A 24,937-nucleotide genomic window follows, 5' to 3' on the forward strand; every position below is an offset into this window, starting at 1 on the left:
AATGTCCAAAGATGATGCACTTTGGGATACTCTATATTTGTGGTTCTCAAACGTTTTTTAATAATGTACCCCCTTTGAAATATTTTTTCAGCCAAGTGCTCCCTGACCAGAACAAAAAAAATGGTAGAAAAATAAAGTCCAACACAGCTCCATCAGTGTGTGAAAACAACCTGATTTTATTGGCTCAGTTTTTGCTTTTTTTCTCTTCTTTTTCCTTGTTTTTAGCTGCTACGTTTCAACCACTGATCCATTTTCTGGATTTTTTTTTTTTGTCTCGTCTTCCCGCTCACAGTGAACAAACGTCCTCGCTCGACGACCGCAGCAGCAGATTCAAACCACAAACACACACATCTGACACCTTCAGGAAACCCAGAGGGAGAACTGAAGATAAAATGTGATTTATCAAACATAAATTTACATTTTTATCGAACTCGTTACAGCATAGGCTAATTACTTTAGGAATTATACATGACTGATACTTTTTAAATTAACATTCCCGAAAAGTTGTTAGTCTCATAATTTCACAAACTTTCCATCAAAATGATATTACTTTTACTTTTAGAATCACCTTTTAAAACTGGTAACTCATAGTAAAGTGATACTACTTAGAAATAAACATAATTCTGCACTTTCTGTCCATTTTATTTACTACATCGTCTTGTGATACTGAATCAGGAAGCCCATCCCGTATTGAATTGCTCCGTCACATCAGGATATCGTCCCATCTCCTAACAGCGATAAATCTTATGAGGATGTAACTTGATATTCAACCCACAGTTGTAACAGATGGTCAGGCTTTGATAGTGTATATCAGAAAAGACATCAGTCCATATGAGAGTGCGCAGCCTTATCTCTGTGGCATTAGCATCCATCCTGACTCCATTAAACGGCGCCGCTGCCGTCATTTCCCCCGCAGGGCTGAGAGCCATCTGCAGCGGGAGGGAGGGGGGTTTCTAATGAAATTCTGGACCATGAGAGAGGAAATCTGAGCCTTCGCAACACACAGGAGCCCCGATGAGACGAACAAAAGGCTTTTAGCAAGTGTGCAAACCTCGGCAGCACAGTTTCATCTGTTATCTCCTCTATCGCTCATCCTTCTTTCTGTCATTTATTCACTCGTTCTTCCTTCTCTGTCTTTCTGGCTGCATTCACACCACAGGCCTGCATGCTCTGTCCCAAATTGCTGCGCTTGTGGGATTTTATTTTATTTTATTATATTCATTTTTTTTTTGAGCAAACAGCCCACTTGTCTCAAACACATTTTGGTTTCTGCTGTGTGCCTTGGAGTTTTGACTGAACTGAGGCGTCTTCCCTAAACACCAGTAAAGCAGCCCGCTTGTCTTTGCATCGCTGGGTCTGATGATCCTCCGTGCTGACGCCGGCTCAGCCAAGCCGCTGTGGCTGCCTCAGTTATGATAATTATCTCAAGTGAATCCTGTAAGATTTAATTTGTCATTTTGACACTTTGTCTTTCATACAAGTCCAGTTTGGGCGTTCAGATACAACTCACACGTGGCTTTCATTCCTCCGGATTTGATTTTGTACCACATCATATTTGGAAAATGAACCAAAAATTGGAACTTAAGTGTTTCCTACACTCTTGGTGGATGGCCAGTATATTAACAATTGACCCATATGTTGTTATTTTTTTCAGTTGACCCATTTTTAATGATCCTTCTGAAAAAATGACTTTTTAGATCAATGTCCTTGCTGAACTACAGCAAACTGGTTGCGATTGTGGAGAAATTTCTCCAACGGGGTAAACACGAGGAACGGTTAACTTCCACTTTATAACTTTCTAAGTGCATTTTGACTCAGTTTTGAACTCTGAGTCTTTTAGATCCTTAAAATACTCCTAGAGCCGCTCACAATTCCTCTTTGTCCATGAAGCGTGTTTCATCCAGAGTGGATCTCAGAGCTGTGGGAAACACTGCAGCGTGAACATTTTTCCTCTGTTTCACTCTCCCCTTTCTCCCCTGCCTGCCTCTCTCTCTCTCTGCTACAGGCCAAGCACAATCCATCTGATAAGGAAATAGCCGCATCGCTGAAAAATTTATGAGGCCCTTTGAGTCCAATACACATTAGCAGATAATCATATGCGCTAGATCTGAGAAACATTTTTATCTCGGCTTATTGCCTGCTGCACACTGAACTACTGAACTCTTAATCGCCTTGTACGGTCCCGTGTTAGGCCTCCTGAAGATTTTTCAGCCGAGGAGCAAAATGAGACGTTGAGTGTGTACGCATGAGTGTAAGGCTCATCGAAAAACAGGATCACTTTATTCACCCAAGTACAACAAACACATAGGAATTCATCTCGGTCGCTTGATGGAAATTTCTGGACTTAAATTTATGTAGCTTATATTGCATTTTAATCAAGTTTGAGTATCTTCACTTGGAACAATGCCTCTGTTTTAATGTGTTTGAGGTCACATAATTACGACAGCGTATTAGGCATAAATTTACAACTTTTATCTTGGAAATTCTTAGTTTTTTCTCAGAATATTACCCCCACCTCCTGGCTCCATAATTTTTTCCCATAATGGCCCAAATATGCATTCATACACAATGAGGTGCAACTCGCTGGCAGTGTAAATATTTTAATAGTGGAGTATTTTCAAATTTGCTTTTGTTTCCCACAAGTGAGATAAAATGTGTATTGCAGCTATTAGCTCGATTTTCACTCTTGTTTTCTTATTGCGTTTTTCTAGGCATTGAGCCACATGGCTAAACGTCCCAAACTGAACGTTGTACAAGGTGTGAAGTCAGCAGCAGACATCTGCCAAACGCTGCTTGATTTTCTCTGGGGAAGTTGGAACTGTGCCAGCTTAGCAGCCACTTTAGTCACATTATCTGAAGTTCCTTTATCTATCTGTTGATTCTTGGCATTAATTAACCACAGAGTTAGTTTCCTCCTCAGTGGCTTACTTTATTACGATGGGACTTTGATTATCTTTCAGTGGGTATCATGTCATATGGTTACATTATGGGACATTATGATACAAATCTGCCATCTAAGCTGGTGATGACCAACACATTTTTATTTAAGAACTGACAGCGATAGGTAGGAAACATTTTAAGAAAAAATATTTGAAAATGTTGTTTGACATCATACATAACATTACCAGTGACATAAATAGTAATTGCATTATTGAACAGGTGCTTTTGCATATGAGGCATATCCTGACATTTATCAGTATCTCCAAAGAGTCCTTCGGGGTCAGTTTGTACATTTCCACATGAGCGAATCCTTTACTGCTGGGGCGTTTTGCAACAGAATGACCCGGCAGTAAAGTGCCTGAACATGCAGTCCAGGTGTTGCGCGCAATGTGACTTATTCCCTCTGTCCTGGTTATGTTGCGTGTATAACTGCACACACCAACACATGTTATGCTGCAGTGCTGCGGTCGATAACACTGCCAAATGAACTTGATGTCAGTGCACTGGAGCCATGTGACGCCTGTGTTCTCAGGCTAGAAGCTTTAAGTCCTAACAGTGTGTCCTCTCCCCTCCACAGTACCCGTTCACTCTGGGCTTCAGCCTCGCTCTCTGCTGGTGCCTTCTGGTCTGCGTCAGCCGAATCTACATGGGCATGCACTCTATACTGGTACGACACACACACACACACACACACACACACAGCTAATTCTTTTTCTTTATCTTCTCACGTTCTTGTTGCTTGTTCTTTTCACTTACCCTCTTAAACACACACACATACACAGTGTGTATTTTTCTCCAGCTCTCTGTCCCTCTCTCTCTCTCTGTGGTCACACACACCGCATGCTATCTGTTTCTTTGTCTGCCCCCTCTCTCTTCAAGATAAGATAAGCTGAACTTTCTCGGTTTCAGAGGAGAAATCAGGTCACTGCAGCAGCAAAGACCAGCATACTCTGTGTATTACCACTGGTTAGTTGATTAAATGATTCCTCAAACAATCAAAAATGATCATTTTGATCTTAGAAGTTGTTTCAGGCATTTATCAGGCGAAGAAAAAAGTAGCAAATGAAAACCTTTGGGGTTTTTTGGCTGCTGGACAGACCAAAGAAGCAATCTGAAGACATTTCTTTGGACCTTTTAGATTAAGTGATTAATCAATTAAATGAAAAAATATGAATCAACAGATTAATCGACAATCAAACTAAACGCTAGCTGTGGTCCTATTTATTCCAAAAAGTAACACCTGCTGGAAACTGACACTACAGCATCTTCATCATGATAACATAGACTTGCACACACACACATACACACACACACACACACACACACACACACAGACAAACAGATGGTGCCAGCCTTGCCACCTGCGGTGCCAGTATGCCTTCATGTCGTGAGCCTGGGGGAGGCAGCTGGCCGGTGGCTGACGGCCATCTGAACTGGATACCCGACGTGCAGGAAACACGATCTGAACGGAGGTCAGCTCAACCTCGGAGCTGCTCGGCTTCAGGTTCTGCTGTCAGCAACACCTTAGCTTGTGTAACCGTAGAACAAGAACACACAGAACAGCTTCTCGCATTCACGACATGAGCCAGCATGAGTCTTGAGATGTATAGAAAAAAACATTTCTTGGACAAAATGTGTGTGCTAGCTGCAAGCAACTGGAAAAGGAAAGACAGTTAACACAGTTAAGACGTTATTCGGTGGTTACTCTGGATTTCTAGGTGGCTTCTAGTGTGTTTCTAGGCGGTTGTCAGGGTGTTTCTAAGTGATTGGTCAGAGGTCAGTGCATTTGAAAGCAGTACATTAACCACCAAAGACCTTTTTAGGCTACCAGCAGCAGTAGCATGTACTGCTAAGTGACTACTGAGTACTTGTTTGAAGTGCAGCTGGGTTGTGAGAGGGTAAATGTTTCCATCCACTGGCTTGAGTGGGAGGCGGGATCTGAATTTAAACCTCCGAACAACGGTTTTATAGTTCCAGTGCAGCTAGTAAAGGTGAGAAACTGCAGAGGTAAAGTTGACCAGCATTTTCCAGGTTTCCATTTTCCAGCCGAACTTACCACAATACTTAAGTGAACCGATTAGCAGTGTATTGGCCGCCAGAGTGCTTTTAATTTGAAACCAGGGATACAGGAAGTGGTGGCGTTCGGCCTGCTGATAAAGCTACGCCATTGGTCCATCACTCACTCAGTTGGTCAGTCAGTCACAGACTTGCATGTTTTTAGGATTGTGTTCTAGCCACCCACAGCAAGAGGAGAGGAGTCAATATTATTCAGCAGTGTGCATGCTGGTAGGCCGGTAGCACACGCACACCGCCCAGGTACAACAAACCCTTTTCCCACTGCTGCTGGAAAACAAAAATCCCAGAGGGAACGCTGTAATCCCGTTGCCTTAGTTAACCTCGGTGTCTTTACGGCGCACAGCCTCATCAGCTCCAGCCGTGTCCCGAAACGATCTCATAGCCTCATTTGTGCCGTTTTAGGTGAGTGTGTCGTCATTTCTGGAGGTGCAGCGTTCACACAAAGCGACGTTGATCCACTCTGAGCTCCTCCGAACGCCGTGTTTAACATCAGAAATAAGTCGGTGCCAAAAAGGATGAATGAACCAGTTATTTTAAGTGCCTGAAAAATTTTCAGCCCTTGCATTGTGGCTTAAAAATGTGCATTTTTTTTTTTTTTTTTTTTTTTTTTAAATTGATGTCCAGGCTTTACTTGTTGTTTCCAGGGCATGGCACACAGAATTGTCCTCACACATGCTCGAACCTGTATGCACACTCTGCAGATATAGGCGTTAAAGATAAAACACAGCAGTACCTCTCAGTTCATGCCAGGAAAATCTTGCCTGCAAAAACCTGCCCACCCCGTCGGTGAGCTGGTCTGCTGTGTCTGCTGCAGGGCTCTGAGATCACCGGGTGTGTGTGCATCACACACAGTCATCAAACACTTGGTTTGGTGGATGTTTGTGTTTAAATTGCAGTACCACGCAGGACTGGCTCCTACCCCTGTCCTTGTCTTTTTAGTGGGGGTATTTATTTATTTATTTGCTAATTATCAGGTCATTTTTCTTGCAGCCTTTTACTCATTTTCCTGCCCAGTTTCTTGCTGATTTATTAATTGTCTTTTCTCCATGTTTTTGAGAGAAATCAAGTGAATCTGCTCAGGCTTCAAAGGGTTAAAAACCTGATCCATTGTATAAGTGAGTGAGCAGGTTTTTTCATTCTGTATACAAAATGGCTTTGAGGACAGGTCGGGTGCTCCCTAATTATATTCCACCCAGATTTCCAAGTCAAACAGACTGCTGGAGCAACGGATTGTTTGAAAAGGTTTAAAATGCTTTGAACGTAAACTGGAGCAAATTTCAGACCGGTCAGAAAGAATCAGTTCCAGCTTCTGGGACACAACAATGGCATATTAGGAAAAGAAACTAGATTTTTGTTAAATAAAGAGGATAGAACACAATGATATGGAGAATTAGACAGGGCAATATTTTTAAAAATGTTTATTTCTATAAAATGTAAGCCTGAACTATTTTAGCCAGTAAAAATTATTCTTAGAAGACAGACTTTTTTTTTTAGGTTTCCAGCTCTTGGCAGGTGAACTAAAAAGTTAATTCCAGAAACAGCACACACACACACACACACACACACACACACACACACGTCCGTCTGTCGGTGTTTTAGCGAACATGTGTGTCCACTTCCTGCCCTCACGTCGCTCGTTTTATCCCTCTGTGGGATAATGTCACTCACTGGGCAAATGATGTCACTTGCAGCGCACTGTTGGGGTTTGGCTGTCTGTCGCCGGGGCAACAGTCGCCACGGTGATGCCTGTATCGTGTCACTGGGATTGACTGATAGGTGGTGCCGGGACGGAGGGCGGTGACCCAGTCAGGTCCAGAAGACGTTACAGCACCAGACCAGACGTGGCCGCCGTCCCAGACGAATGTTGGGTGATTCCACATGGTAGCTGCTCTTTAAAGGCTTTCTGTGGCCGCTCAGAGGTGGTGTTGTGGTTAAAACCTCCACCGCGGGAACCACAAGTACCTCTGCTGGCCGGGAGCCTTTCCCCCTCCAGCTCCCTCTGAGTTTTCCTGCCATCTCAACAGAGAAAGAGAGAGAAAAAAAAAAACACTCTAACAAGTGGCCTGCTGGCTCTCGTCTCAGATAAAAGAGCCTCTTTGTAGCACCTTGCCTAGAGGAGGAGATTGTGAGTTTGGTGCTTAACCCTTTGAGACCTTTTAAAAACAGAAGTAAAAAGAAAAAGATGATGAGTTAGCGAGAAATTCCCCCCTAAAATGTAAAACATGAACATGATCCCCCTAAAAAAAATCCCTCAGTAAACTAAATTATGTTCGGAGGGTTAAATAAAACCTTTCAAAATAAAAGCTCCTTGGTTTCAAAGGGTTAAATGTAATAATACAAGTCTTTAAAAATCATCATAGTGCACAGACCTGAGTGGTTGGAGCTAGCCCACCTGTTTTCTAATTTTGTGACGTATTATTTTGAACGGTTTCCTCTACACTCACAACACTAAGACTACCACCACTGCTATTATAACATTAGAAATATCACTAAGATTAAACACAATTACGCCCACAGACATAAACATATACAAGTACAGGGCAGTGTTTCTCACGCAGCCAAAACACCAGAGAAAGTGGTTTGCTGAGATTAGGGTTTCAGCCGTGTTGCAACATGCGGCGCCCAAGTCTTCAGAATCGCAATAAAGAATAATCTCAAGTATTACGGCTTTTATACAACAGTTACATTTCACAACAATTACGCCTCTGTTCGAGGCTAATATGGCCTAGTTCACAGTTGTGCTGCCAAGCCACTGGCAGCATGTGTAATACTGAGCGCTGAGCAAAGCCTTGAAGTCCAGTCAAGAAATTAAAGTCTGGAAAAAAACTCCAGAGTCGTGAAATGGAAAGTGCAGAGGAATAATAAGTACCTAATAATACATAAGTGCCCAAATAAAACCTGCAGTAGCACAGCCAAAACTGGGACTATAACTGGGAGAAATGTGGAGCCTCCAGCTGCCACGGCTGTGTAAAGATGGTGGAGGACGTTCCAGTTATCAGAAAATACAGCGTCGTCTCTCTGTTCACGAACAGCAGGAGACATTCAGCCGCTTCCTTCCCTCTCACGTTAAGACTTCTTCCTCCGTTCGTCCTCTGCCGCCGCCTCTTCCTTTTTCAGCCTCACCCTCATTCCTCATTCTTACACTCCTCATCTGCCCGTCGTCCTGTCGCTCCCACCCATCGTCCCGCTCAGCCCTTTCCTCCTCTTCCTCTGAATCTCAGTGTTTACACCAAGGCTCTGCTGAGGAAAACTCACAGTGAGAGAACGGCAGCTTGAGTTCAGTGTTCAGTCTGCAGGTTGGAGCCAAGAAACTCAAAGTTTGAGCTGAAGTACTACAGCTATTGGTCCAAAAGATTTTTCAAAAAATTAAATAAATCAAGTTCACTACAATTTTTTTTTTCTCTAAATAAAATAAATAAAACCTTTCTCAGTCTGTCTATATCAGCCAGACACACACACACACACACACACACACGGAGGAACAGAGCGCACAGCCCCTCCTCTCACCTTCAGCTGTTTCTTTGTCTCAGTGTTATTTCAGGTTAGTTTCAAAAACTTCCTTCTTTTACTTTTGGAAGTGTAGTCCCAAAGTAAAATCACTAGATAAACATGGCAGGTGCTATAGGGTCTCACCGACCAGGTTTAGTGAAAAAAGAAAACAGCCAAAGCGTTGGAAAAAAAAAATTCCGTATGAGGCTGACGAACATGGAGAGGCCAGTATGCACACAGCGCTACAAAGTGGTGCTGATAACAGGAGGCTAATAAATCAAACTTGTCAAGCACTTTAAGGACCGTCACTTAAGGTGATTATTTTTAGCCAAAAAATGCACAATGCAGTTTAATGGCTAGAAAGATATATATATATATACACTACTCACAAAAAGTTAGGGATATTTGGCTTTCGGGTGAAATTTCAGGATGAACCTAAAATGCATTATAACCTTTCCAGGTGAACTTAATGTGACCTTCTGTAAACTTTTGAATGCACATGTCCAACTGTTCAGTGTTTCAGTACTTTTTGCACAAGTTGCTGTTCTCTAACAAGGAGCTTAACGGCAAAATTCACATCAGGTGTTTGATGCTCCAGCTCATCGAGGTCGTATCATTAGGGAACGGCTGCTGGAGACTGGGGTACCTCAAATGGAGTGGCCTGCACTTTCTCCAGACCTGCATCCCATAGAAAACCTATGGGATCAGCTGAGTCGCCGTGTAGAGGCTCGGAGCTCTGTACCCCAGAACCTCAATGTCCTGAGGGCCGCCCTTCAAGAAGAATGGGATGCCATGCCTCAGCAGACAATAAGTCGACTTGTGAACAGCATGAGACGTCGTTGTCAAGCTGTAATTGATGCTCAAGGGCACATGACAAGTTATTGACACTGACATTTTTTGTTGTGGTATATCCACCACTATTGTTGGCTTTTGTTTCAAGAAATTGTTTGAGATGAGGAAATCACCAGTGTATGCTTCTACTTAAATGCCCTACTTTCATGATATAATATCACTGTAGCGTGAACATTTTACATTTTACATAAATTTCACCCAAAAGCCAAATATCCCTAACTTTTTGTGAGTATTGTATTTTTGGCCGATAAATTTTCTCATTGGTGGATGAGCCAAAAAGTTAATTTTGGATTCTGTCAAAGGGCACATGGCAGGTGAACAAACCAATAATAACTATAGCAAGGAAACCTTAAGAAGATGTAAACTTCTTCAAGAGAGCCAGGAGAGAGTCAGAAGTTTAAATTATCTGGTCTGATTATATTACATTACATTACATTACATTACATTTACACAGGTATTAATATCTGTCTCCAGTATCCACATTCAGGATAATTGCAGTCCAATCACAGTATTGGCTGTATTTTAATGATCTAGCACACAGTCTGAAGAGCATGGTCCAAGGACATTGTGGTTGTGTCCGACTCCACTTTAGCTATTTAACGATGGAAAAAAGGCTGGCTGCTCCAGGTTCCTGGTTCAAAAGGGTTGTACTGAGTCTCTTCATTAATCGTGGCTGTGTTTTGGTCATAACATGCACTAAACCAATCAGAGTGCAGTCTCCCCATTCCCTTTAAAAGCCAGGTGTTTTTACACCTGTGATTGCTATTGTAATAGTGCATTTTCCAGGTAAGAAGGAAGGCTTCTCTATAGAGGCAGCAGATCTGCTCATGCTTTTTTATTTCATGTATAATAGTGTAAAATAGGGCCCTATACTTAACATGTCACATCCTCTGCCCACCAGCATGCAGGTGGTGACGGCCCATATTTCTCACTTTGTATTGCCGGGTGAGGATTGGACACTCATCCGCATTTCCATTTCTGGTCAGAGTACATCTGTGACCACCTCTGCAGGTGGTTTAGTCAATGTAATCACAATCTGCCCTCCATGTACTTTGGGTGCATTTACACCTGTAAAACGGTAATACCAGGTGTAAAGGAGGTCTGTGAAACTTGAAGCTATGTAAGGCTAATTGTCAACAACAGTTGGGCTCACAATATGGTAACACTCAGCATCAAGATATTCAATTTTTTTTTAATTGATAAATATCACAATATGACTGATTTATGAATCATATAATAGACTTAGTGTTCATCCTAGTGAACCCAATGATAATAGGTGTATACCAAACAAAGTCTACATTTTTCAAATGCTATTCTGTAAAATGTTTGATGCCTAATTAAACCAAATCTTGCTTGCTATTATCAGCTCAGACCACAGAACTGTGACACGATATCCCAGAATCAGCAGATCATCACCATGGGATTCTACTGAAACACGATATTGAATTATCACCCAGCCCTACATAACAGCATGTTAGGGGCCTTTTCATAGTGTGTCTTGGTACTTTTCCATTTCACCAGCTCTGCCAGGGTCAGGGATTTGATTCCTAGCAGCAGAAATGTATGCATGTGCAGCACTGTAAGGCACTTTGGCTGCAGCATCCACCAGTTGGCATCAGAATGGAGCGCTCCCAGACTGACTGGCACCCGTTCACTTCCTATTGATCCGTGGGTCTGCATGCTATGGATCTCATTTGAACCAGCCAGCAGAGGCTAAATGGATGTTCCTGGGGCTGAACACCCAGTAGTCCTGCCACATGAGACTGTTGTGTTTCACCGGGTGGAGTCGAACATTTTGCAGTGTGTGCTGCCAGGCCTGCCGGGCACATACAGTGCCGTAATGTGTTCTGGAAATCATCACGCCCAGCGAAACTACTTCCTGGTCCTTTGTTCTGCAGGAAGAACTCAGAGACATTAAGCTGCTCTGGTACTGATGAGGTTGTTAACATCTGAAAACAGTTCACAAGACTACAGAGCACTTCTCTAAAAACTCTGTTTTGGTGTCTTTTTGGCTTAATTTGAAGCATAGCGTTGTCCTCTTTTGATTTATTTACCTCAATATTAGGTGTGAAGGGGACATTTTTACTCATTCACTTTTCCAAGGATCGAGTGCAAGGGCTGGATTCAATAATCTTCCAGTCACACATTCGCTTCGTAAATCTTTTGGGTGGGAAAGACTCACAGGATATCTTCTTTAACCAGAACCCACAATGGGACAGTTTGCTTTGTTGCATGCTTTGGATTTGGTTTGTTTCGGTTTACGCTGCCCAACAACAACCTAACAGTTTTCCATCAGTGTGTTTTATGCTATTAGGTGGCAGTACTCCTTTCTGAATACCCATTAAACCTTGCGTTTTGGGAGCATTTCTTGTAATTAGTTCGGACGAGGTTCTCCATCCTCATGAACTGCACCACAGTTTGCTTACCGGATCCAGGATTATTTTCGAAGTTCCAATAAAGTGCTCCAGACATGCTTGGTGTGAACGAACCCTCAGACTAAAATCACCCCCCCTTTAATCTGCACTGAGCTGTGGCTGATGTTGTCCACCTGGTCACATAATGATGCATGTCGACCCTGCTTTCTGGGTTCAGACCACAGCTACAGCTCTGCATCTCATTAAGTAGAAGATCTGTGCTTGTCTTATCTAATGGCTCCTGATAGCTGGTCCTATTAAGTCATCATGAATTCCAGATGTACAGGAAGCTCAGAGGATTGCTTGTGTGAGTGGGTGTGGCCTTCCACACAGCTGCTATTAGATATTGATTGTACTTTTTTTTTGTTTTTACGGGTTTTTGTAATCATATTATAAAGTCGTTTGGTGGGTAAATTCACATTGTATTCTCTAGTCATGTTTGTTGTCTAGTAATCAATGTTAACATTGTGAAAACTATTTCAGCTAATGTTATCTAGCTACCTTGCTAGTGTTGGCAAACTCAGAAAATAGGATAAATTACTTCCATTTAAATATCTGTTACTTGTGTTTTTTATAGTTTGTATATCGTGTTTGTGACTCCTTTTAATATGCCCCTGATCATTTCTTCCCATCTTATTCTGACTGTGAACCAGGCTCAGCTGAAAATGAGTGACTCTTCAATTTGATCTGGAAATGAAATTGTTTTTAAAAGAATGAGTGCATTTTTGAGTGAGTTTGTCAAAACATCTCTCAAAGAAGGGAAGCAAAAGATTTCAGGTGATGACAAAAAGAATGTTGGTTAGGTTTGATTGTAGAATTTAGAAAAGTCTTTGGGTTGCCAACACATAACATAGAGGAAGGGTTTGTTGAACCAAGTGACCGCCATCAAAAGATCTAATGGTCCCTGCTGCAGTATTATAATGTTCTTTCAACCAGATTACAAAAAATGTATGCCCGTTTACAGGCGGTGTAGCACCCAGACACTCAGGCGGCATGCATGCACAAAAAAACCCCTCCCCCCGATACTGGAAAAAGGCCCAGGGGAAAAGCTCAACACTGCCAGGGTTAGGGGTTCAATTCCCATTTAGGTCAACCATGCTAAAAACATAGACATTCATGCTGCTGTGAACATAACACACACACTGTTGTACCTTCATGGGCCGTGGCAATTTGCTTATCCTCTTTTTAGACATCTATAAATCGAAGCTGTCCGTCGTTTTGCAGTTCCCTCTGCTTGTGTCAGCTGAGGAGAAAATTGCAGACGGCTGGAAGCTTTCACTCACCACGTGTCTGTCATTAGCAGAGGCCTGATAACACTTTGCAAGGGCAGCAGGAGGGAGATAGATTGTGCTTTGAGACGTTTCCTGATGGTTATCTTGTGGTCGACTCAGAGGTAAACCTTTGACCACAAGGGGCTGGATGCTGAGACCTCCCTCAGTGAAGGATGCTGGGTAATTCCAGGCGGAGTGCAGTGCCAAGTGGAGGACATTGTGATCTTTTGTTTGGTAATGATTAAGCGTGAGCATATTATTATGTCATTTTTGGCACCACGGTGTAAAGATTGGTTTAGACAGTCAGAGAACCACCCAGGGAGGTCATGGAAACACCGCGTTTTCTGGGAAGTCGGGAAATCTTTTATCTGGAGGCCGTGGGGGCCGCTAGATAATGTTGTAATAAATTACAACCGCATTCATTCTACAACACATGGGACGTTTAATTCAGCTATTCTTTTGAAAGGCAATATTTCACCAGAAACACTAAAATATAAAGTGTTGGTCAAAACTGAATGCTTCTTGTTCACCGTTTGGCAAACAACATCCCGGGAGAAACGCACTGTAAAAAGTGTCAGAGGCTGATATTATCTGTCAACAAGCAGGGGTTAAAATAGGTTAATTAAATAGCCTGATGCCATCTTTTGTGCATTTACTATTGCACTTTAAAGAAACACAAAAGTATTCCTTATCCAATTACTGGATTCATCGATGGGATAATTGGTAGAATACATGATTACTAAAATAATGGGTAGCCGCAGCCCTAATAATTTTTCTAAATTCAAATTTTGTGCAAACTACTGTGAATCAAATCAAATCGTGAATTGAGTGAATCACTAGACCCCTAGAGTGGATACTTATGCAGTGGTAAAGATATGCCAGTTCTACATGTTGGGTATTGACCAACACTTAATCTTGCCCCCCACCCCACCCACACTCCCTCTGGTCAGTTAATGTGAAAAGTGACTTAAATCCTCCCTTCCACAAAGTTTCATGATGCCACCTGAATCTGTTTGAAAGTTATTTTTGTTATTATGTAAAGCACAGTCACTGCCATGCCCCAGTTGAAGTTAGTAAAAAAAAAAATAATAGTTAAGATTAAAGTACACTACAATAAAATAAATAAAATAATTGCTCTACAAACACAAGTTGCCTGTTGCAACACAATGGTTATGTGTAGCTGTGTGTAGGAGTTTTGTTTTTTCCAGTAACTCGTGTCACGTCCTCACTGTGTTTACCTCTGGCCTGGTATTTAGACTCTGCTGAGACGTGGCATTTGAAACACTCATAATTTACTCCTGCTACTGTAAGTGTCCCCTCCGTGTGGCAGCAGGGGTAAATAAAGAAACCTGTGTCTCAGCACGTATTTTTCTCTTACGCTGTTCCTGCTTCATTAGAGAGAGCATGAGGAGAGCGTGAGATATTATGAGGGAGAAAGAGGCTCACACACAGCAGAGGTCATGAGCTGGATTTGAACCTGGGATGTGAAAACACAAAATAAACATCAGCCCACACAGGCACTAGACCCCCCTCCCTCCACACACACACACACACACACACACACACACACACACACACTCATCACCAGTTGACTCTGCATTTCAGCTGCTGCATGTGGATTTGAACTCGACGGCCGGGCGTTCCAGCTAAACAGCCTGATAAAAGACACCGTCCAGTTTTTCTTGTCATTCATCGATTTGGGCATACTTAATGTGAGAAAAGATTAGAGTAATATCTAAGTTGTTCTAAGGCATGGGATGTTTTTTTCATGGAAAAAAAACTACTAAATACGTAATATTGATGAACAGAGATGATTTTTGACGGTTTTGAGAAAAGATTTCGGTGTTCTTGGTGTGGTGTGGTGGTGTGGTGTGGTGTTCTTGGTAATGCTGCAGAATAACATGTAATTCACAAATTTAATTGTACATTATTGGCATTTCTACATATTGGCAAAATTTTAAAAAATAACTTCATACAGCTTGTCTACTGTAGTTAAAAGGGTTTGGGTTAGTTGAGATGCTAATATAACATGCAGGAAGTGCCGTAAAGCTAATTTGTTCATTGAACCACTGATATCAATGATATTGATAAAAAAAAACAATATTCAGGGTTATCATTTTTGCAATAAGTGCAGTTCTCGTTCACCTCATCTGTGTGAGGTAACTTGTAGAGATAAAGTCGAGTTGTTAAATGCCGAGCTTGATGATTACATCGTTATCTATTTAAGCTGGAAAGCAAGAGTCATTTTGCTGCACGGGTCAATAAATAATTGGCTGTGACGGCTGTAACGCTGACGGAGCTCTGAGTCCAGAGTTCACTGCTGTGTCCAGCTCTCTGTTTTCCTGTTTCCTGTTGGTACTTCTCAACTTCCTTTTTCCGACTCTGGGAAATGCACCAAACAACAAAAATCCTCATCCGATAAAGACAGTGCCGTCACTTAGAACAATATTGTGTAATCCTAATTGAATATTTGTAAGTAATCATTCAGCTGAATGCTGTAAATGTAACCTGCTGTTTGTTTGTTTGTTTGTTCCAGGATGTGATAGCCGGCGTCCTGTACAGCGTCATCATCCTGCTGTTCTTCCTGCCGGTCCTGGACCTGATCGACACCTTCAACCTGACATGCCGCTACGCCCCGCTCATCATCATCTCCCTCCACCTGGGGCTCGGCCTCTTCTCCTTCACCCTGGACACCTGGAGCACCTCGCGGGGTGACACCGCTCAGATCCTGGGCACCGGCGCCGGAGTGGCTCTCGCCTCACACGTCAACCACCTCCTGGGCCTGATGCCCGACCCGCCTCCGGAGGCGCTGCCCTTCTCCATGCCGCCTCTCAGCCTACAGCTGGTGGGTTTGGCCGTGCTGCGGCTCTTCCTGGGCGTCCTGGTGCTGGTGGCCACGCGGGCGCTGATGAAGGCCTTCACCATCCCCCTGGTCTGCCGGGTGTTTGGGATCCCCAGCGGAGACGTGAGGAAGGCCAGGCAGCACATGGAGGTGGAGCTGCCCTACCGCTACATCGTCTACGGCACAGTGGGCTTCAACGTCCTCTTCCTGGTCCCGTTTCTCTTCAGCTACCTGCAGCTCTCCTGATCGGACGGTTGGTTTGCTGGCGGGTGAAGTGACTCCAACAGAAAACGTCACCATGCTGTTATCTTTCTCCGTCCGCTCTCCTGGCCAGAGCAGGCGGCTTGTGACCGGAGGAAGGTGAATTTTCTACCTGAACACTGATCTGGATGCTATCAGTTTTGCAGTTTTTTCCACTGTTGGCTCAGGTTAGGACCGAAGAGGCTGAACCTGACGGGGCAGCCGCACCCGACTGTCCTGAACGAACCTCACCTCTCCTCACCTCAATCCTCGTTCTTAGTTTCTACAGGATAGGTTTCCTCCTCCACGCTCCTCGAGTGTGGCCTGTCGGCAGGGTCGCCAGTCAGAGGCTCATCGGCCTTGTCTGGTATCTATCAGTTTTACCTGCCACTGTGGCAAGGAACATCTATCTATTCTAGTCTCTAAATTATTTAAAAGAAGAGTAAAATCGAAACGGTTCAACACTTTTACAGGTGAACCGACTCCTACTGCTCCCCAGTCAGCTTCATTCAGACTAACAGCAATAACTCTGTAGCAGTGGCCCAGAGGGACCGTTTGACTAAAGCCACTTGTAGCTACATGCCCGATTTGTGTCTTACTATTTTCATTATCATTACAATTCATTGCTTTTATTTTAAAAGTTCAGACAAAGAACCATATAAGCACACACAGGAAGGCGGTGTTGTTTATTCAGGAGTGAAGAAGGTGGAAGCTGTGTACATTCAGGAGATGTGTACACTTCATCCTCTGAGTTTTATGGAGCGACTGTACATCTGTCTGCATTATGGCAGTGGCCGGAAACTTCACTTTCCTCTCCAGTGGCCACCGAGGCTGCACGATCCCAGAAAAAAAGCCCCTAATTATTACTCTTTCACCAGCCAGAACACTTGTAGCTCCTTCTGAAAATGTTTGGTTTCCTGCCAAAGAGGCAAGGGAAGTGAAAAGTCTGCGAGCCACGATCTGAATCAACTCGCATTTGACTGGTGGCTGGTGGAAACTTCTCGTTCTTCCTGTGGCTTTTCAGAATCTCTGATGTTTTTATGGTTCTTTGTCAGAAAGCTTTATGATACTCGTATTTGATCTGCCTTTCCTGTCTCTCACCTCTCAAGGCAATAATATCCTTATGCTTTTATGTACCGCATCCCTGTGTTGGAGTTTGTCCCGATGGAGAAATCTCCTCCCTTGATCTCGGTTACCCCTGTGGAGTCACCCCCCTCACCCTCCCACTCCCCTTCCCTTTGAGTTTAAACTTCACTGAACCTTTCTTACCTGTGGAAGTGATGCTGAGAGACATCAGACATTACAGTCTGATGGTCTCCCAGGTGTCTGATCGCACATGTACAGTGTTTTTTTTTTGTTGTTGTTGTTTTTTTCCCAAAGGACTCTTCCTGTCCTCTGTCTGCTTTTCTGCTGTTCTCTCGTCTGCTCCGGGATCGATTGCTTTTCCTGTGACGCGACGGGACAAGAGCAATGACTGGGCACATATGATCCGAAAGGAAGGAAGGAAGGAAGGAAGTGTCGCTGTTTAGTTTCACAGTGGGAAATGTACAGATAGTTTTTAATAGTATATTTTTTTTCTATAAGGTTGTCAGGGTGACGGGAGTCGGTGCGTGCTGAGCTGACCCGCTCAGCTTTCAACACGGCAGCACCGACTTCCTGTCTGATAAAACAGGGATGCTCTCGACCGCACGCGTCTACATCCTGTGCCGGGGGGGGCGCGTCGTCCCGCTGTGTCGGGAGGGAGGAGATGGTGCCGATAACGGCGCTCTCAGGAGGAAACGCCACGTGGGCAGCAGAGAGAGGGCAGGACAGGGACGCAGAGCGGGGAGGATGCTGCCCGGCTGGGCCTAAACATGTTTTGAAAATATGTTTTGTAGCTGGAGGGAAGACGGACGTTTGAGTAGGAATCAACAATCTTTAATTAGCCTCTTTTGGCAAAATGCAAAACAGTCAAATACTGTAGTTTACCAGCACCGACTAACAATCTGATACAGACGGTCACCCAGTACTAGTGTTGTCACGACTACCAAGATTTCAATATTACATCAATAACAGATCAATACTGCTACTAAAGATTAAAATCATTAGAAACCAAGTCCATAATAATCTGGTGCAGCCAAATGTGACTGTTTGGCCTCCAGAGCGGACAAAGACGGATCAGACACTAATGCTGAATCGATTAGTTGATTTATTGATTGATTAGTTGAAAATTAATTGAATATCATTTTGATAATTGATTGTTTTAGTTATTTATCAAATAAAAATGCCAAGCAGTCTTCATTTTCTCGGTTCATACCATTACTTATACAGAGGGTTTTTTCCTCTGTTTTTTCTTTCTTCCCATGAGACTTTGGCTTGTTTTACACACTTGATACACTAAATGATTAACCACTTCATCGAAATAATCTACGGTGATAATCATTTTTTAGCAGCTCTGTATATCAGACATCAGACAACATCAGATCCCCCCGTGGGAAATCTGCGTCAAAGCTGCTTTCCTTGTTTTTGTTTGTTGTGGCATCATATTACTGACATTTTAGATATTACACACGATCTGTCTGTGGTTTTGTGACAACACGAATCCAATATTGTAGCTCACCTGGTTCTGTCATCCTCAGGGCGTCGTGCTCCCTCCTCTGCAGGATGAGGAGGATTAATTAGTTTCAGGTCGTCTCATTACGCCTCTTGTCTCCTCTCTCTGCCTCCCGCCTCGCTCCTGCCTCCCGCGGTTTTCACACAGTTTCCACTGCACTCAGACGCAGCCTCTAAAGTGTGAGTACCACTTTGACTTTGAAAGGAAAAAAAACAAAACAAAACAAGACATAACGTCTGCCATCCGATGAAAATATCGCCTTAAAATTGTCTGCAATGGGAAAAGCAGCCTCTAACGTGCATGTCTCTCCCTGTGATGTGCACACTGAGCTGCACAGGAGCAGCAAGAGCACAACTTTATCTGCTATCTGGTGTGTGATGACACACACGACGTCATATTTTGGTCTGATAGTGCAGCAGGTTGGCCAAAATACTAGAAAAGCACTGATGCGGTTAAATCTGCCCACCCATAACAGCCGATACCAGCACCAAAACTGATATGCATTTTTGTACAAATCTCTCTTAAGATTTTTTTTTTTTTTTTTTTTTTTAACACGACACCCCGTCAGTTTTACTGTGTTGCTAATTTGACTGACACCCTCTTTGAGAGAAAAGTCACAAAGATGTCTATTTCACAATCGACCAAATATCCACAGTAAAAATTTAATTGGGACCGTTATCGATCTTGCTTTCTAAAGCTGATATCAGACGACACTGATAATCTGCTGATCCCCTTCATGTTGTTTGTTGTGAGGGGTTTGAACTGGTCGGTCTGTTAGAGAAGTAAAAGTGAGCTGCAGTTTTTACACTGAAAGACTTTCTCCTCTCCTGCTGCAGCTGAAGCAGCTCAGTTTATAGCACTACATATATTTCCCCCATTCCTGTCACTATATACATTTACAGATGTGTTCTGTAGGATTGGACCAAGGTGCATTTTAGTTCAAATGTGGAGGAAGTGACCAAAGGTCTTCCCGCTGCGTAGAACCCACTGCTGCCAGAGTTACAGAGTTAGAAAGCACACGGTCATCGCTTAAAGAGCGAATACAGTGCTTCATAGGCAGGTTAAAATAAAATGTGACCCATTCTCTTTCCCACAAGGCAGTATTTACTGTACGTTATGTTGAGATTAGGGTTTGTTTTTTTCACTTTCTCCAATGGAAAAAATAAAGATGAGGAAAGTCCCCATTTTGAGGAGGAAGCCATTACAAGGTAACACTTGTATGTCGTTGTGTCGGTTTTGTCCTGATATGAGCCCCATTACACTCACTCACACACACACACACACACACACACCTCCACCCCACCAAGCCGGGCAGGAGGACCTCAGAGCAGCTGGTCTGAGGTCACGTCAGGTCGTCTTTGAGAAAAGTTTGAGGTTGGATTACAGAAGAAGAGAAGCTGAGCGTGGTCAGAACCGGGATCGGCGACCGTTTTCCTCCTCAGCTCAAGTAATGATAAATAAAAATCATTTAAAAAATAATAATAATAATTGTAAATGTTTCGAAAGATTACAACCGAACAAATGTGTTTTTTCTCTGTGGCTGGAAGCTTGTCTGATAATCATCCATGTCATGGGGGCTTTTATTTTGTCAAAAATAAGAAAAATGCTGAAAGTGGCTGAGGAGTTATGAAACTGTGACTCTTTGCTGCGTCTCATCATTTGTGCTTCAGCGTTGGAATTTTTTTGAAGAAACTTCAAAGAACAGAGCTGTCAGCGACCCTGGCCAAGCAGGTTTTTGCTCTCTGTCTAAGCTGCAGATTCACAAAATCTCCCTCAACTTGTTGATTATAAACCTACAACCTTGACTTTGCTCAGCGTGCCGGGCTGTGATTGGTCAGCTGGAAGGAAGTGGAGGATGCCGACACTCAGCTGAGCGTCCGCTGTCCGGCGCGTGTCGCCTCGCATCCTGTGGCCTTATGCACGCACATGACTTTTTTTTTTTGTTTGTTTTCCTCAGCATCTTGTCTTAATGTTTCCCCTTTCTATCGATAAACAGGAAGTGGACTCTCGCTCGCTCTTGTTTGTTTACTGGACACAATGGACAGCATCTGTTCAGTGAATCAGATTTGAGCGGCGAACGCAATAACCGTTAATAAGTGAAAATGGGTGAAATGGTTTTCCACACAAAGGCCTTAACCTCAGTTGTCTCATCCTGAGGAAAAAACAGTGTTGCAGTGATGAGGGGGTGCAGTTTAGCCTCCTGCAGGGTCAGGGTTTGAACCGTGCACACACACATCCCGAGCTCAGCTTCATTCCATTTCATAACAACGCTGGACTCGGCGTTGCGGAGGTTTCCAAAGGTTACAGCGCAGGTCAGGCAGAGTCCTACACACACCTGCAAAGTGTCAGCGTGACAAATGGCTCTCCAGCTCGGGGGAAAGATGTAGCTGCCGGATAAAAAGTTTGGAGAAATATCGTTGAGTTTCAGTTAAAAGGCATTTTGGCCGGGGATAAAGATGATGATGATGGTAGTGTTGCTATTATTAGGACGTCCTCCACTGTTTCCCAATTTGAAGAATCCTCCCCACGTCCCGTGTAAGACCACCAGGTGGACCCGAGAGAAACAGTGTGGGACGGACCCAAGAGATTCATTTTATCTGTGGTGAACAGTGTTTGCTGTCTTGCTATGCTCACGAATATTGTGTCGTGTGTGTCTTTGTTTTTGTCGCTTACATCTTGAAATTACTGGATCTCAGATATATTTGATCTTTTTATTTTTTTATTTTATCATTATTATTTTTTTTTTTTAATGGATGACCAAATAAATCAGGGTTGAGTTGTGTAGCGCCCTCTAGTGCCTTTACCACTGTTCAGGAAGACGTTTTGAAGGCCACGGTTGCTCAGGTGGAGGCTGGTGATCGGCCTGTTCACACTCTGGCTGGTCGGTCCAAACAGCAGCAGAACCTCGACTATCCAAAGCGTCTGCGATCTGGAAACACACAGAAAACACATATTAAACACACCAAGCCTTCAGGGAAACAACTTTATTTCATTAAATGTCTCATTAATGCCTTTAAACCACATAATAAACATGTGGGCCTGGCAGTTTGAGACAACAGCAGCATCAAAGAAATGACTTATAGTGGCTGTGACGCACACACACACACACACACACACTCACTCACACAACACAGTCTTTCTGGATCCTCGAGGTCCTGCTGTATTTCAGTTTGTCGTGTTGCCTTTTGCACTTGTCACTGCATAAGTGTTTCCTAGCAGGGAGGGAAATCCACACCAGCCACGTTCTGGTAAAAAATAAGAAAAACTGAAAACAGTTTGAGTCTGTTGGAGATATTTTGAGTTCAGGCTCTCGAGCATTCAGATTTCATTTCATCTTCACCTGCCCTCGTCGAGCACATCTCAGCGTTTGCTGTCGCTCACGTTCGCAGTATCAGAAAAAGAGCCGCCATAGTTGTTACTCGAGTGATTTTTTATCTTTAAACAGTCTCAGTTTATTTGAATCCTCTGTCATGTTGCATTCATCAGTCGTTTGCATGGCAAAAAAAAAAAAAAAAAAAAAGTGTAAATGCGTGATTGAGGTTTGTCTTTTTGCATGACCAAATGAATTCCCTGGTGATTCACGTGTTCAGTCTGATCAGAAAAGTTTCACTCTGACATGCTGCTGCGTATCCATTCTGGGGAAATATGTCACTAACTCAGTTTCATATTTAGAAACAAAAAACACTTTTGACAAATCTTTTCTGTTGTGTAAGGACGGTGAGGAGCTTCAACACTATTCAGTCACATTTTCTGTCTACAAGCTGTCATTTTGTCAGAAAACACGTTGAGTTCCTGATCTGATTCAACGTCTCTGGTGTTTCCTGTCTTGTTCTGATGAAACGAACTGTTCTCATCTCAGAGCCAGTTGGACTCGTACGACTGTCCGGATTTGATAAGATGTCAATATTAGAGGACCGTTTATGCAGTTTCACAGTATTTTTTGATATCGACAGAATTTATTGTTGGATTTGATCTATGATTAAATGAGAATCTGTTATGTCTGATCGTTTTGTTTGTGTAAATTAACTGAAATAAAATGATTAAAATAATTCAACTTGCTGCTCTCCCGGTGTGTTATGTTGGGAAATCTCTCAGGAAACACGCACACAAAAAAAGGCTGGACACTAGGACGCTGATATATGATGAAGCCTCCCAAACAGCACCAGCAGCACAGAAACCAACAGCAACACAGATGATCATGACAATATAAGAATCAACAAGACCTGGTACCCATTATTTTTTAGAAGAAAAAGCGTCTCTTTTTTGCTATTTTTCAGTTTTAACCAGATGTCAACCAGGCTCTTTTTTAGGTTTCTGCTCGAAAATGACATACCCAAAATGAATAGAGTATATCTCTGCATCTACAAGGTCTATTTGAATAATTCTGGTGTCATAATAAAGGGAACACTTGTGAAATCTGTTCAGATGTGTATCAGTATTTATGTCACTGGCTTAGAGTAAATCAAGATGGCACAGCAGAAATGACAGATTTAATTTCCGCCTTTAAAAAAAATCATACTTCTTCAATGAATATCTCTTTGAAATGTTGCAGATGAAGCTCTAAATCAAAATCAAAGCATAGCACAATGTGTTACCATTTTCTCTGCCAAAATTGATGCTTATAAAGTGAAGCAGAGCAAAATTACAGAGGTTTTAGTACAGACTATTCAGGCGGACTCTCCAAAATGGTCATATTGGCACATTTTGGCACCATCCGTGCCATTTGAAGTTTTTGATGTACTTAACTATATATTTCATTTTTATGTCATTATTAGTGGTCATCACATACATTTTCAACAGTTTGAGTTTTGAGATTTTTCATTTTTTTTAAAAATCAACCAAACCTGTATACATTTTTCAAAGAAAACCATACAAAGCAACTGAAGTTTGAATCAAAATGGAACATATTTATTTACCAACAATAATAAAAAAAAAAAAAAGTAAACTGTAAATTGCAAAAAATTCACACACAACTATTTACACTGAGTGTAAAATGCACCTAAAAACAGCTCCTCCTGAGTCTCTACTGGTTGTCGTGCCAGAGCTGGAAACAGTTCTTTTTTGCACTGAGACACAGTGGGACCTGACATTTTCTACAATAGGCAGCCGTCTTCACCCTCGGCATCCCAGCATCGAAGCACCTCTTGCAGTGTTTTCTAACTCTGTCAGAGTCCTCACTTGCATAGTAGAGGGGCATGCATGTGCTGTGGGTAGAGGCAGGCTGTGGAGAAGCTGCTGAGCTTTCAGCAAACTCCAACATCTCTTTCAGCAGCTGCTCTCTGAAGGTCTTTTGGGTGTGCGGCTTTGTCTGGGTGGGGTTCCGCAACTTCAGCAGCTCCTTGTGTAGCAGGAAGCTGTTCACTACTGCAATGTCCACAAAATGATAAAAAAAAGTTTTATACCATTTCATGGTCTTGTGGAGGATGCTGTAGTAGCCTATCAGTGCATCCGATAGGTCCACACCTCCCATGTTGCGGTTGTAGTCCACTACAGCGTCGGGGACAGGTACACACTTCACCTGCCACACACCAGCCTTCTTCACCCGCCTCCTGACCGTCTGCCCAGTGAAGGCCTCATGCACCGACGAGCACAGGGTCACTTCCCGTGTATCCATCCATTTCACAAAGAGGAGGTTGCTGCGCCGTATCCAACGCAGATCTCCCCTCTCAGCTTTCTTAGGCAGGTCATTCGCCTGGGTCTGAAGGAAACCTACTCTATTACTCCTGATGGTTCCACAACAGCCGATGAACTTCTTCGCCAAATCCTGGACCAGGGCAGGGCTTGTGTAAAAATGATCCATATACACAGTGTAGCCTCCACCGAGCAATGGAAAAGGCAACAGGTCCATGACTGCTGTGTAACTCAGACCCGGACCTGTGGTGGACACACTCTTGCCTGTGTAGACAAAAAAGTTCCACGTGTAGGCTGTGGAAGAATCTGCAAGAACAAACAGCTTATAGCCCCACTTTGTGGGCTTGTTCTTCATGTATTGTTTCATGCTGATCCTGGCTTTGGAAGCAACCATGCGCTCGTCGATGGAGAGATTTTGATATGGATGGAAATGGGCTTTGCAGGCCTCCACCAGCTCACTGTAGAGAGGCTTTATTTTGAAGAGACGGTCATATTCGTCAGTGTTCTTCTTTTTTTCATTTTCTTCATCTTCATCAGGGTTGCTGAGATGAAGTGACCACAGGATTGCCTCAAAACGCCCACGTGACAT

General features: G+C 43.1%; 2 protein-coding genes across 3 annotated transcripts in view; one reads left to right on the plus strand and one right to left on the minus strand.

Moving 5' to 3' along the window:
* The window catches only part of sgpp1b (sphingosine-1-phosphate phosphatase 1b), a 36,695-nt gene extending 13,924 nt beyond the window's left edge, over window positions 1–22,771 (plus strand). The window contains exons 2-4 of one of the 2 annotated variants that reach the window (XR_003927745.1): window positions 3,518–3,607; window positions 15,579–20,123; window positions 20,160–22,771. Coding sequence is in view for 1 of the 2 variants with exons in the window: in XM_030044101.1 (XP_029899961.1) it covers window positions 3,518–3,607; window positions 15,579–16,130 (642 nt within the window). In the remaining variant the exon portion in view is untranslated. Of the gene's footprint in view, window positions 1–3,517; window positions 3,608–15,578 lie in introns of both variants that reach the window. The other variant, XM_030044101.1, reaches the window with a different exon arrangement.
* A 969-nt stretch (window positions 22,772–23,740) lies between these two features.
* On the minus strand, window positions 23,741–24,937 carry LOC115354451 (piggyBac transposable element-derived protein 4-like). The gene has a single exon (XM_030044844.1). The coding sequence runs from the start codon at window positions 24,935–24,937 to the stop codon at window positions 23,741–23,743; it is 1,197 nt and encodes a 398-aa protein (XP_029900704.1).

Source organism: Myripristis murdjan, chromosome 22 (assembly GCF_902150065.1).
Source record: "Myripristis murdjan chromosome 22, fMyrMur1.1, whole genome shotgun sequence".
Lineage (NCBI taxonomy): Eukaryota > Metazoa > Chordata > Actinopteri > Holocentriformes > Holocentridae > Myripristis > Myripristis murdjan.